Source organism: Uloborus diversus, chromosome 1 (genome assembly GCF_026930045.1).
Source record: "Uloborus diversus isolate 005 chromosome 1, Udiv.v.3.1, whole genome shotgun sequence".
Lineage (NCBI taxonomy): Eukaryota > Metazoa > Arthropoda > Arachnida > Araneae > Uloboridae > Uloborus > Uloborus diversus.
Window position 1 is genome coordinate 39,434,275 of NC_072731.1, and position 15,501 is coordinate 39,449,775.

General features: G+C 32.4%; 1 protein-coding gene across 1 annotated transcript in view; it reads left to right on the forward strand.

Moving 5' to 3' along the window:
• Positions 1-13,538, forward strand: part of LOC129229437 (uncharacterized) — a 118,605-nt gene extending 105,067 nt beyond the window's left edge. The window contains exon 10 of the mRNA XM_054863748.1: positions 9,412-13,538. Coding sequence (XP_054719723.1) covers positions 9,412-10,299 — 888 coding nt within the window. The 3' untranslated portion in view covers positions 10,300-13,538. The remainder of the gene's footprint in view (positions 1-9,411) is intronic.
• Positions 13,539-15,501: the final 1,963 nt, after the last annotated feature.

Here is a 15,501-nt window from a genome sequence, read left to right on the forward strand (position 1 = left end):
TTAGGTGTACACCGATATTTTTTCAATTAGGTAGTGGGATTCACATAGAAGTTTTGCTAATGCTCATTTCCAAAAAAAAAAGGCAAGTTTAATATTAAATAGTACTATTCTCTTCATGTAACAAGGTCATGAAAATTTTCATGAAGTCATGAAAAAGTCCTGGAAAAGTCATGGAATTTTTTCATCCAAATAGAGTACGAACCCTGAAGTAAATACTTACACATTCTGCTATAATTTTACATGGTATGATTGTGAAATGAAGACTAAATAACTACAGTAAATGGCCAAATATGCGAAAAGTTCAGGAATCTCCGTATTCACGAATTTTCCCTATATTTGCGAATTAATGCTCATTGTTTTAAAAATAATGTATAATGTAGCTACAGCGCAGAATTTTATTGATATTTATTTAATATAAAAGCAAAAAGTATCAAAAATCATAACAGCAAAATCGAACCCTTTGCAAAAATCGTGAATGCAAAAGTGAACCCTTTTTGTGCAAAAGAATAATAATCGGACGTTTTTAACATAAAAATGTTTATTGCATTTTATTTTCCTCCTTTTTACAATGTTCATATTCAAAATGAGCCGCAAAACGTTCCCTATTTTTCCTGAAAGTAGGAGTTTGACTGATATGTGGGTTTTCGATTTTTTTACCTCGATTTTCCTCTTAAAACTAGTGGGTCGACTTATACACAAGATAGACTAATATGAGAGTGTATACGGTATTTTTCAAAAACTCTTATATCTGTTTCTAAGTTCCCAGATAATGTTCGATATTCTTGTACACCAAGTGACACCGTCCAACGTCCATCCTGTAGTGATGCTACTACATTTGATAGATTAAATATAATTTAAAATACTTGGGAAATTTTTCAGAAACAAAGTGTTTAATTTTTCATAAACTTGCAAATTTTGGGTCACACTTGGAGTGGACCCCCCCCCCTGCCCTTAGTGATGCTACTCCAAAAAGATTTATATAACATCCAACATGCCCCTTGTCAATCAATTTAAACATACAACTAACACCCGAACAGAAAGTGCTATTTGTCAAAAGTGTGTGAATACCCCAGACATGAAAATTTTCTGCGTTTTTGCGGAAATTCGTTTTTTTTAAAATGAGAAATCATCACCAAAAACATAATGGGGCGGAGAAAGAACTTTTAAATAGATTTCTTTTAGGTTAAAAGAAGTTTTATCATTTCAAACTCATACAAGTACTCATACAAAAAATGAATTTATTTTGGAAACACCAACATCAAACACGTGCTTTGCCGAAAATGGCTCGCTGACTTTGAGATGCCAGTCCTTTTGCAACCTGCAAGTATTTCTGTTTTTCTGAAAGTTATAAGTTATTTAGCCAAAAACCCTTTTAATCTGCTTAATTTTTTTATTCCAAGAATTTATTAATTTTTGTTATCACTTAATCATTGGTAGTTTCTTAATTTGTCTCTATCTTTAAAGTGTAATTTTTTTTTTATCATTTGCCTGTAAAGGTACTTTTTATTGCATTTAATAACGTCCTCATACCTAACTCTTACTCTGCTTGTTGTTATTGCAGCAATTTTCTATCCACATTAAATTCATATTTTTTTTTTATTTTTTAATTGGGATTTTTATGCCTGATACCCTGAAGTACACCTTTAGGAACTATTTTGTCATAGTTTGAGTATAAACCCTGTGTAATAAATTTTGTGTTGTGAAAAACAAGAGGTATCAATAATTTGCATTTCAACCCTGTATCTTCTGTAAAATACAAATTTAGTTAGAGAAGAAAAAAAAAATGTCAATTTATTGTTTTGAATCTCAGAATAATTTCAGTGAAGGATAAAATTTTCTCACCTTTTTTTTTTTAAACCTTAATGGAAATCTTTGCTTGCCAGCATTCTATAAATAATATAAATGCTTCTTTATAAATAATAACAATTGACTGTCTGCCAATTTCCATCACATGGTTTCAAAACGGATTTATTTTAGTGTGTTGAAAATTTTAATTTTGATTTTATAAAGGAGTAAAGAAAATATATTATCTTTTTAGTGCATCAATTTATCTCTAAGTATGCTGATATTTTAAAAAAATAAAATAAATAAATAAATAAAATTAAATTAAAAAAAACTTGTTTCAGAATCGCTAACTTAATTCCATCTTTACTTGATATGACACTTATCATTCAGCGATTTATTTCAACTACAAGTTAAATTTTACTAAAACGGATGCTTTTAAACAAAACTTATTTTATATTTTGTATTGTTTCATTTTGATTAATAGGCTTTTGACTCATGTATGCTACTTTTTTGTGTACAAAGTACTCTGATAATGTTGTAACTTAAAACACATTAAAAAAATTATTGCTCGCTCCTCCCAAATTAGTTGTTATATTTGAATACTTTTGTACTGATTATTGATTCGGGTGATTTTATAATTTTTAAAAATTTCATTTTGAACATTTTTTAAAGTTTTTAGGGTACTATGTTATTTATTAATAGCATTTACTTGCTGAACATTCCTTCCTTTAAACAGCACTAGAATATTTTCAAAAATCCAGAGTTTGCTCATTCTTACATCTCATTTTGTTAAGGATTGAACCGTCAGTATACGAGAAAGATCAGTTTTTTTTAATAAACTTGTGATTAATTAGCTAGATGCTAGAAGATAGTTTAATTGTGATTATGAGTAAAAGAGTCCTTACAAAATGGGGAGGGGGGGGGGCTTAAGAGTGTGTGTTAATCCTGGATTTTTGAAACTTATTTGGTGCTGATTTGAAAAGAGCAGAAGGGAATGTTTAGTAAGTAAATATTGTTCATTGATTGTATATCACCTTGAAATCTGCAAGATGTTTTATCAGTTTAAATATTTAGCAGAGATAACCCAATGTAGCAACTAGTTTGAGACAAAATTTTTGACTGCAACATAGTGACTGATTTGAGACAAAGGGAGTATTGTTTTGTTTGCTCAGGAGTAAACCCGGACTATTATTCAATCTGGGTCAGAAGGTTCTTTTGCTATTTCTGGGTCCCACTGACTTAAAAGGATCTCACAGAATGTGTAGACTTGGATCTTTTGTGTCTTACTGTTCAGTATCAAAGTACAGTCCAACCTCGTTATCGTGACACCTAGATTTCACCTCACTCTTTCAAAATAACGATAGTGCTTAATAGTGGAACTCTGGTTATGACGACACTTTGAGCTGCTCACACAGAATAAAATTTTTAATTTGGAATTGAGATATTCTCGGTAAAATAATGAAATAAACTGGAAAGGTTTATTGTAGGAATTTCTGACTCTGACAAAAGATATGTGTTAGTATGGACCACTATACTAACACATATAGACTATAGACAGGGGGAGAGGGTGCAAGTAGGACAAGTTTTGAAAGCTACAGATTTCACACCTTGGCCAGAAGTACAATAGAGAGTAATGCAAAGCAGGTGGATTAAAATACTGGACTAGGAAAGCAACTGGAGAAGAGAAAGACCACAGCTTTAGGTGGTCACTGCAAGCTTCTCCCATCAGTGGGGAAAAGAATAAGAAAGTGTTATTCGGCTTTCGAAAGGTGGGGTTTAGCCGTCAAAATCTAATCAAATTGGGGCCAAAAGTGAAGAACCCTTCTTAGTTTCTTTCTTGCTGATAATTACAGGAAACCATTATTTTTTATTTACTTAATAATCAACTTTGTGGAAAATAGGAGTGTTGAAAATAAGATTCAAAAGTTTAGTAAATAGTCCAGTCAATGAGTACTCAAAAGAGGGGTGTAGCATGCATGGAATATGCAATATATTGTTAGGGGTAGTTAGTAAATAAACATACTAAAAGTCCCTGCCCCTGGGGGGTGAGCTAAAGGTGGGAAGGAAGGGGAAGCAAATATTAGGTGTTTCTAATACATGTCTGAAACGGTGGAAAAAATTCTTTCAAAATAAAATTTCAAGCTAAATAAAGTTCCTATAAAACTGTTTCTACACATATTTGTCAAATTTTAAATAATTTTCCAGGTATATGTAACAAAAAAAAATCAATAATTTTCTGAAAAATTCTCTCTTTTTGTCGAACGGTCACGCCTGGTGCCTCCCAGGATCAGTATTCATAAAAATTATCAAAGTTGTAGAGCTTCAAATTTCCTCCAATTTGCTTTGCTACTTCGTTACATTTTATTCAACAAATCAAAAGTTATAGAATTTCAAACGCACACCTTCATGGCAGAAAATGGAACACTTGCCATTCATAAACAGCAAACTGACTCGAAAGGATCGTGCAGTTCCTCTTTCCCCTTTGAATTCGACAATCCTGATTGACAATGAAGAAGTATTTGTGGGTTACCACAGCAAAAGTGATGTCGCGCTTACATGGGAGGGGGGTTCGTGAAATTGTGACTTTGTGACAAGTTGGAAGGAAAGAGTAAGAAGAAGTGCCACATCAAGAATTTTTTATTATGAATATGTTTTTGAAAAGTACTTTGTGACAAAGGGGAAAGGGTCAAAAATGTTGAAAAAAGGTGTAACATCATTTATGGGCAGCCCCTTACCAAAAAATCAGAAGGAAAAATTTGCAGAATTACATATGGGTCATTTTCCCTAAACAGCGCAATTTGGACAGGGCAAGGAATGGCATTCACTGTGCCAGGGGAATGACACTTAGAGGAAATAATGCGTTTTACTGACGATATTATAATTTATGTGGGAAAAGGAAACACTACTTTTATGTAATTGAAAAAGATCCAATGTCGTGGTGTCCAAAAAGTAGTTATTGTGGTTATTTTTTTCCCTTACATTTTACAGGGGAAGGACGACAGGGGAATGACAAAAATTAAAGTTAACTTACATATTGTCATAACTGCAAACAACAAATATCAATGTCACTTAAAGTAAGGGGGGGGAACTCTATACAAACAAGAGTCAATCATTCATTGAGCGATTATTACAAAATTAAATGAATTATCAAAGACAGGGTAATGACAGTCATTAAAAATACTTATCAAGATTTTACTTGATATCACCCGAATAATACTCCACACCGTATATTTATTCAAAAAGAACTAATTAAGATTATTTCTATGATGAGACCAGAATTCAAAGATTAAATTATGAGTTAATACAAGTATTACCAGGTGTGAGAAACATTCATTCCATTCCTCGACAGGGGAATGACAAAAAATCAAAGGACATTTTTTACTATTTTTTTTTAAATAATGCAAACCTTGAAGAATTTTTTTTTTCTATTTTACAACATTGCATAACACTTCTTAAGAGGTTAAACAACATTTTCTGTACAAATATGCATGGCTTCCTGAATCTTTAGAGCTGATTTTGCTTTAAGGTGGAGGTAGGGACACACAGGGGAATGACATTTATCATGTCAAAAAATTATTTAAATGTATAATAATAATAGAGTGTTTGTTTTAACTTATTTTACAAACATAAAAACATGTTGTTAAAGCATTCTAGCGTCAGTTTTATTTCTATACTAGTTAGTTTGTTATTTTTGGAGCAAGGACAAGAATTTAGCAGTTTAGAGAAAATGACCCATGTATGCCGTATGAATTAGCTCCATACCCATGGCATTAACAAAATTGGACTGAGGAATTGCAGAAAGTTAGCACTATCCTCCAGTAAGAAATTTGTTAGAAGTAATTAATAGGTAAACATACTGAGAATCCCGGACCTGGGGGGGGGGGAGTTAAAGGTGGGAAGGGGGGAGCCAATGGTGGGAAGGGGGAGCCAATTTTTGTGGTCTTCGATTCTATCTCGGAAACGGCAGAATAAATGTGTTCCAAATAAAAGTGAAAGTTTACTAAATTTATAGTGAAATTGTTTTCATACATATTGTCACATTTCCAATTGATTTTTAGGTATACGTTCTTGAAAATCAATATTTTTTTTGGGGGGGGGGGAATTACCTCATTTTTTTTGTCTCAGAGTGTCTGCGTCAAATAGGCACTCAAGGGATCTGTAATGCGACATGGACCTTCACGGTTTTCTGTGTCTCGAAAATCCATCGGCTGAACATTGAATTGCAGATTCAAACCTGATACCGAAGAAATACGACAGGGGTGCGCACCCCCCTCAGATCAATGGTGCACCCCGTAAAGAACATAACCCGCCAAAAGGAGGACTCCTCCAAATGAAAAAAATAACCCTAAAAATTTCAAGGCGCTATGTCCTCGCCCCCCCCCTTAGGTGGGCACCCCTGAATACGAAGTCAATGCTCAATCACTGCGACACCCAGCTGAAAAGCAATCAAAAGCTATGAATTTCTATCATGTACACTCATTTTCATTATTCTTATTGAAATAAATATGTGACGCTTTAGCATGATATTGATTAATAATAGAAATAAGATAAATGTAATTGACACGCAACAGCATTTTGTAATTATAATTTTTATTACATTATTAATAATTATATTTTGAAAGTGTTTGTATGGAATATGGACTAACAAAAGTTAGAAATGAAAATATCATCTTTTAAGGTGACAGCTTAGTTTTATTCTGAGGCTGAAGGGTCAAAGCTCATTCATGTCCACTAGCAGTGGAAAAGTTGTTCTAAGAAATTCGTAATGTATTGATGTCATCATCATCCCCTTTGTCAGAGCGTACTTGTCTCATTTTTCAACAGCTTCATCATTAGCGAATTTGTCAGCTGACTGTTGTTAAGAAAGTTGTGCAGAAACCTTCGTTTCATTTTTTTATCCAACATTGATTTTCCACATGGTCGGTTTATACAGTCGTCTCTTTTTTCCAAACAGTTTTGTAAACTAAGTTCCCTTAGCAACAACAAATTCAGATTTAATTAAATGAATGACCATATCATTTTCCTCAAACAGTATATATAGTACTGACTTTCTGCACTCCCTCAGTCCACTAATTTATACTAGATATACGTAATTCTACAAATCTTCATCCTCTTTCCTTCCCCCTTGACACAATTTCACGACCCCCCCCCCCCCCCCCCCCCCGGCAGCGTGACATCATTTGTGATGCAGTAATCCACAAATACTTCTTCATTGTCAATCAGGATTGTCGAATTCATGGGGGAAAGAGGAAGTGCGCAATCCTTGCGTATCAGTTTGGTGTTTATGAATGGCTAGTGTTCCATTTTTTGTCACAAGGGTACATGTTTGAAATTCTATAACTTTTGATTGGTTGAATAATATGTAACAAAGTACCATATCAAATTAAAGGAAATTTAAAGCTCTACAACTTTGTCACTGACAAATTTTATAAATACTGATCCTGGTAGGTACCAGAAGCAAATGTTTGACAAAAAGAGATAATTTTCCCAAAAAATATCGATTTTTCATTACATATACCCGGAAAATTATTTAAAATTTGACAAATATGTGTAGACAGTTTTATAGGAACTTTATTTAGCTTGAAATTTTATTTTGAAAGCATTTTTTCCACCATTTCAGACATGTATTAGAAACACCTAATACTTGCTTCCCCTTCCCTCCCACCTTTAGCTCACCCCCCAGGGCAGTTACATTTAGTATGTTTACTTACTAACAACCAGGGTTGGCTGGATTGGACCCAATTGGGTTGGACCCAGTGGGTTTTTTTGAAAAAACCCATCTAAAAAAACCCATTATTTAACCCACATTTGGGTTTTTTAAAATTTTCTGAGAATTCTCTTTAATTAATTCAAATACTTTCACAATTTAAACTTCTTTTTTATTTGTTCTTCACCACAGACAATGGTTATAAAAAATGAATTTTGAGCTTTAATAGTATTTCTTAACTGTTAACGGCATTAAAAAAGTTCTTCAAAGATTTTAAATAAATATATTTAACTTTTTTCCTTAACTGGACAATAAATAACTCAAATTATCTTGACTAAGTCCTGTCACGTCTGATTTTCTCAATATTTGTAGATTGTACAGAGGAAACTATTCTAGCCAAAAGTCTTTCGTGTGAATTATTTTCTGCAAACCAACACGTCACAAATCTCAAACACACACAAAGTATATTTTTTAGAAATTAACAGGTTTTACAAATGGTCGGACAGAAAACAGAATAGGATGTAGAGTATTTTCCTTTTCTTATCAAAAAGTTTAATATTCCTTACTCTGTACACAGAAATAGAAAAACAGGCAACATAAAATTCAAAGAAATGTCTTGATTAAGCTGGAATTCAGTAAAAAGGGATTTAAACTATTTGAGGTTCTACAGTAGTTTCGCATAACAAAATGAAATACAATAAAGTAAAATGCAAAATAATAATAATAATAATAATGTAGTAATTAAAAACGAGCGTACGAACAAAGATTTTATCACTGGAGAAGTAACTTTGCCGTAACTGTTGGTAATCATGGAAACTAAAAAATCTGAAACTTCACCATTCTTGGGTTTCGTCGTCTTTTATACTTTTCTTCAGAAAACGCTGAATTTTCCAGCTTTTTTTTACCCCCAATACAATTTTTATGCTTTGTCCATATACTTACGTTACAATATTCTACAAGTACCCCACATTTTCCCTAAAAAAAGACAAAAAACCCACATTTCTTTTAAAAAACCCAGCTTTAGTTGGGTTTTTTTGGGTTTTATTTAAAAAAAACCCAAAAAACCCTGGGTCCATGGGCTTTTTTAAAAAAACCCCGGGTTTTTGCCAACCCTGCTAACAACCACTAACAATATTCTGATGTCCAAAATTATCGCATGTTTCATGCACGCTACAATGTGTTCACTGACTGGACTAAAACCTTTATTCGATAGTATTTTAGAATTCAAGAAAAAAAAAAATAATAATAATAATAATAAGAAGAACTGAAGTATTTTCTTTTTTTATAACTTTAGTTTTTCCCACCAATAATTCACAACTACATTACTTAAATTAAAAACATAAAACTATTAATTTCTTTATCAAATCTGAAATTTTATTATAAGCTTATGTGTAATTACAAATTTTTAAACTACTCTGGTTATGATGTCGCTCTGGCTATGACAACACTTTGTTGACAATGCCAAAGGCGACGTGATTACTAGGTTTTGACTGGCAGTGTTACTTCTTTTAGCTTATTTAATATATTGGATTTTTTCTCCCCTTTAATTATATTTTGAAAATATTCTCCTACTATTTGAAATCATTGTATATTTAATGCAACTTTTTTGTTTTTTTTTTTCTTGCTTAGTGGGTGCTTATCTATTATAGTGGGAATCAATCTTAAAATTAAATTTAAAAATTGCTTGTTAAAAATTAACACAAGATTATTATTCCCCCCCCCCCCCCAAAATAGCCAAATGTACTTGGCATTACAATTGAAAAGTACATTCTTGGCATTTGCAATCAAATTTCTCATTACATTTCTCAATGATATTGTCGCGTAAATGCTTTTATTTTTGACAGTTGCATACCTGTAGAACATTTAAAAAGGTATTATGTTTCTGTTTTAATACTATAAGTTTTTTTCTTTCAAAACAGAATCTGATGAAATCGCTTTCAACTGGATCTTCAGTTGAAATGGATGGTATTTTGACCATGTTAAAGAAAGGAAAACCTGTTCCTCTTTTAAAGAATGAAGTTAAAGAAGAAGATTCCTCAACAACTTCAAAAGTTACTTCAGAACAAGCTCATGACTTGAAAGAAAGTTTAAGTCATGAAAAGGCAAGTATACCTGTTAATGCATCTGACGTTGATGTGAGTAATAATGACTACACAGCATCAGTAACACATCCAAGTAACTCAAAACTTGCTGGTGTCCCACCTATTATTGAACAGAGCTGTTTGCCAGTTTCATCTGCATCAACTGTTGCTAATATGTCAGTCTGTAGTTACTCAAATTCTGGCAGTCAACCATCTGGTCCGGTTACTAGTACAAATGTACCATTTTCAAATCTTTCAACAGCACAGGCACCTAATTTTCATTTCGATCCTGCTGTTGCTGCAGGCCTCAAACCACCTCCTTTTTTTTGTTGGCCTCAGAATACAGATGCACCTTCACAAATCAAGCAACCTGCTGCGGCCATTGACAACCAGAATAGTATGATGTGGAGCAGTGTTCCTTTCCAAGGAGCTCAAGCTCAGTATTCCTACTATCAGGCATCCAATTATAACAACATGATGTACAGTAATCATTACGGACAACAGTATGCTCAGCCGGTTCAATTACCCCCTAAACCAATGCACCTCCAAGTACCTGTTGTTCCTCCTCCTCCACCACCCCTGCCTCCTTTGCCATGTGATCCTCCATTGCCACCTATCCAAAAAGAAATGTCTGTTGGTGGTGCTGCTCCTCCCCTACCTCCACCACTACCACCCCTAAATCCTCCTCCAACTCAACCTTTGCCCCCTTTGCCTCAGTTTCGATAGGCTTTATTTGTAGCTGACGTATTTTAATTTTTGACATACCATAAGCGCTATCTTGCTGCAATACATAAATATCTTGTTTTGGGAAACAATTCAAAGAATGAAAATTCATTTTAGTTTTTTATGGGATGATCTAAGTTTACTAGAAATTTTGTCTTGTTGATTTATTCTATTTTCCACATGTTTAAAGTTTGAGAGTGAGCATGTTGACACACTTCATTAGCAGTACATGCCATAGGCATGCGCACAGGAGTCACCAGGGGTACTATGGTACCCCCATTAAAACATAAAAATGAAAGTTCATACAAAAGTGGCTAAAATTTTACATGTTTAGGTTCATTAATTTCACACCTGATACACTTTAAAAACGCTTTTTTACTCACAATATTTGAAAATTTTCCTTAAGCGAGCAAGTATGGGAGTCTTTCCAAGCGCAATTTCAACCTGCTGGTGCAGCAGTACCCATATTTCTGAAGCCCAGTGCACACCTATGATACATGCTACTTCAGAACATATTGCGCTTTATTTATTGGACATTAATAATAAATGATGCAAACTGTGAGATTAAGTTATTATATAAGGTATAGTGGGAGAATTAGCTGTTGTGACTTTGTTTTCCTCAGTTTTGAAGAAAATATGCATTCACATATTAAGTTAGACTTTTTGAATGGTTTTATTTATGTATCTCTCTCTCTAATGGTAGGTTTACTAAAGATTAAGTTCTTTAGTAACAATTTCATTAAACAACAGTTTGTAAAAAAGGGCTGTGCAATCGGAACTTGCAAAAAAAAAAAAAAATATATAGAAAATGGAAGAAACTCAAACGAAATCTATTGCTGTAGGGTTTAGAATATTATAATAAAAATGCTTTACACACCATAAAAATTACTGTTAGCACCTTACAAAAATAACTTTCATATCTTTCTGCAAACTAATAATACAGTCCATTATTTTGAAAATATATTTGCTTTTCATTATAAGTCTTTAACAACCAGGCCCATCATTTCGGGGAGGGGAGGGTCAGGAGGGGGCAATTGACCCTCCTTCATTTTACGAAATCAATGTGTTTTTAGATATGTGGGCATGAATTTTTGGTTTTCAAAATAAAATGCATTGGATAATACCTTTGGACCCCCTGGAAAATTTTGAAGTGACTGGTCTGTCAACAGCCTTTATTTTTATAACCCCTATTTCCTTTTCCTTGTTTCTGAATAGCAACTTAAAAAAATTAAAGTAATTACTGGTTACGTTAAAAATAATATTTTCAATACATTTCATCGGAAAAATATTCTCACACAGATTTTTGTAGGCTGTTTAGTTTTAAAAGCCAGGAGCCATTCTGTAACTATGTGAGGGTCCCAAGGAGGATGGGGTGGAAAAATCTCTACATGCCCTTACTTTGGGAGGGGGGGGGGGGTAAAACCCATTCTTATATACCATTTTCTGAGTCAATATTTTATATTAGAAATAATGTGGTCAATAGGTTTGGCAGGGATCATATTTCATTTGCATCTGAAAGATAAAAAGCGTATTAGACTGGGCTGTTATTTACTTGTCTTGCAAACAATTGAATAGTGTTTAATATAACAAAAGAATCGCACTATGTATGGCATGTTTTATTTTTAGTTAAAATCACATCATATAAAAAAATTGTTGAAAACCCATTCAGTCTAGATTCTAACTTTTTAGTTTTCACAAAAAGATTTTTAAAAATAATTTCTTAATAGTGAATTTAATAAAGATTCCGTAGTCGTATACGTTATACAAATAACTGTGTTGAGATGTTTGTCTAGGTTACGCACGGCGTATTTAATTACGCTGCAAGTAACGGTACTTAAAGTATTTAGGTAACACAGACCAACCACGTCATCAGCAACAGCAATAGAACAATATAACTTATCTACTGAAAAATAAAAATCTTCGATTTACATCAAATGGAGAACTTTTAGTGTTGTTACTGAACTTTTTTCAACAACATTACATTATTTTGAAAAACAAAGTGGAATCTTATGTAAAAATAGAGGGGGGGGGGGTGAAAAATCTTATGTACCCTTATATGGGATGGAGGAGGGGGGAAGTCAAAAATTGCCAAAATCATTCTTACATAATTAATGGATTGTCCTTAATTGCTTTTTCAGCTTTTGTTTAACATCATAGGAAGTTAAAGCATAATCATTTAAAACTCTTTTTTCCACAATTACAATTTCAAAAATGCATTCCAATCGTAAAATCCCTGTGAATGAAATAAGGGTTTGTAAAAATTCAGGAATTTGACAGCATGAGTCTTAATTCATTTCAAATTCTTCTCATATATTTATCCAAAATTATTCGCATAATAGAATAATTGTCACTCACGTGTCTTCATTTTACTTTAAAAGCATTTTATTTATTTTAAAACAAATTAAGTTAAAACATGGACAAGGAAAACAAAACCCTAGCTGGATACATTCTCAAACACGTTCAATAAATGAAAAATAAAGATTACTACTTAAGAGTTGTTCATTTGCATTTTAATAAATTGGGATTGATATTCTCATATCCCTGTGCTGTACCCGAAGGATTGTACGTGAAGACTGTTGGAAACAACTGGAGTTTCTTCAGAATTGACATTTACATAGTTTAGCAGCTGATTGTCTCTGTATGTTAATCTCGAAATAATGTTTTGTTCCTTTTATTAAAAAAAAAAGTGACAGCATTGTTACACATTATTTGATGCAGTGGAAAGGTAAGGGATGTAAGTGGACAGTTTCAAGTTTTGAGTAAAACACGTTTAAAGGTAACGTCCTAGGTAGGCTTTCATTGATTTTTTTTCTAAATCATGCTATACAGCAGAATCTACCAGGATTACTAGTACTATCTTGCCCCAAGACAGAAGAGAGGTCCTTCTACTATTTGTACTGGTTGTCTCCAAAATTTTAATTTTATCCCTTACATTCCTTTGCTTCTCACTGCCTCATTTATCCTTCATTGTTTTGGATTTGTATGAAATGAAATATTTTACTTATATTGTTTGCATGTATTCTTTTAGAATTGATGGTTTATATGTATATATCTCATATTCAAATAAAATATTGTGTTTTTCAAATCTTTGTGTAATGTTTGTGTTAATATTTCTATGTATTTGTTATTAATAAAAATAAAGAAAAAGGAAAACAAGCCTTTGCTTGTTTACATTTTATTTTGCATACAAGAATAATTTAAATCTTGTTTTCATTTGTTAAATCTTTTATCCACTATGTATCTTTTGGAAAAAAATAGTTTTGTGAGAAATAAAATATTTTAAAACCTCTGTTGTATCAATAACATTACATAATGATTTGTCTTATGTTATTGTTACTTTTTGTAATTTATATACTTTCACATAGAGGAAGTGATCTGTTCACTCAGAAATAGCTGTGTTTTGAATTGGTGGTATATAGGAAAAAAGTTAGGAATTAATTAAAGCAGCTGAAATATTCGCTTGTAAAAATCTTTCATTTGGCTAACGTCCAATTTCAACCCATCAATTGATTTTCCATCCTTCAGAGATTTAAAATCATCTTCAAACTAGCCAAACGGATGAAATGATTGAACTATTGGGTGCTGAATCAAAAGCTACTGTATTAAGAATTTATCGTTATTTTATTTCATCAAAGAAACATTTATATATTGCCTAAGAAATTGGGACAAGAAGAGAAGAAATAGGTGGTATACAGCTTTTTGTGGATAGCTTGCTATACCGCCTATATTTCTTCTCCTGTCAAGTTTTACTGGTTGCTTTAAAATAGTCAAAATATAATAATATTTAGATAAATTTTTGGTTGTCATAATTAAGAAATCATGCACGGTGAAATTTGCTTAAAACAAAACTGAAGGGTCTGAAGTATTTTTTCTTGTTTGATGAATTTCATGTTAAAAGATGTGTATTAAACTGTACAGACCCCAGTGTACATCACTTGGTGTTAGTCCATTTTTCATGTTAAGGGTATTTCACTGTTCTTGATTTAATTCATGCTTTTTAGTATGAACCAAGTTAATAAAAATAGATTTTTATTCATTTCATTTTTACACTTAGCGGTACCCGCACAGCCTAGACCATTTTTTAAAAAATTTAAAGTCATTTGGTTCACTTGTATACATATAGGTATTGCATTCAGTAACACTGTTTTTCAAAATATATTGGGCATATGTAAACAGTGGACCCCTGCGACTTCCAGTTGATTAGCCTTTATTTTTTGCGAAAGAAATGCAAAAACAGGGGTCGAAGTGGTGCTATCCTATACTTCCTATATTTTCAAAAAAAAGTATGAAAATCGTCCTATATTTCCTATATTTTTGGAAAGTGTCCTATATTTCCTATATTCTTGTTTTTTATCCAATTTATTTCTTTAAAACAACAGTAAATAAACTATCTGACTTCGTATTTTTCGTCGAAAGTACGTGTGCAAACGAATTTCAAATTAAAAAACTCAACTCACTAAATCCTGCAACAGGCATCTTCTCTCATTGGCTACAGCAATATGACGTCACTGAAGTGGGTGGAGTTTCGAGAACGAATTCTGAAGTTGGTTTTAGAATTTTGCGTTTGGCAACAGCAGTTTGTTTTGTTTTTCAGCGTGGTTTTTTTTCGGTTTTTGTTTTCGCGGGTATATTTTTGTGTTCCGTGCATTTTCTGATAGGAATGTTCTGTCTTTTTGCAATCTTTTCTTTTTGTGGAATTTTATAGAACAAAATATCTGTATATTTCTGCTACGGCTGGAAATGACTGAGCTGGCGGTGTATTTCATGTAAAGCATTGGTTATTTCCTGTTAGTTCTCAACACAAAGACGTTTTTTTTTTTTATTTATATAAGCTATGTTTGTGACATAGCTTATATAAATAAATAAAAGCGTTTGTGACTATCCCTGCAAAAATTGTGAGTTGCTGTGTTAATTATCAATAAATTTCACTTTGTTCTTTTTTTGTCTACAAATTACACTTTTTTCAAAATTTATTCTTTCAACTACAGGAAAGTCATTTCAGGTGTAGGTTATAATTTTGTTTGAGGGTTTTTTTTTAAAACAAAATCATTGATAAGAATAAATAAATAATATGTATGTATTATTTTTTTTTTCAAAGCGAAACTATTCATATAATGTGTCCTATATTTGTCCTATATTTTTTGTGGAAAATGTCCTATATGTGACAAGTAGATCACTTCTACCCCTGAAAAAAGAAAACAAAAC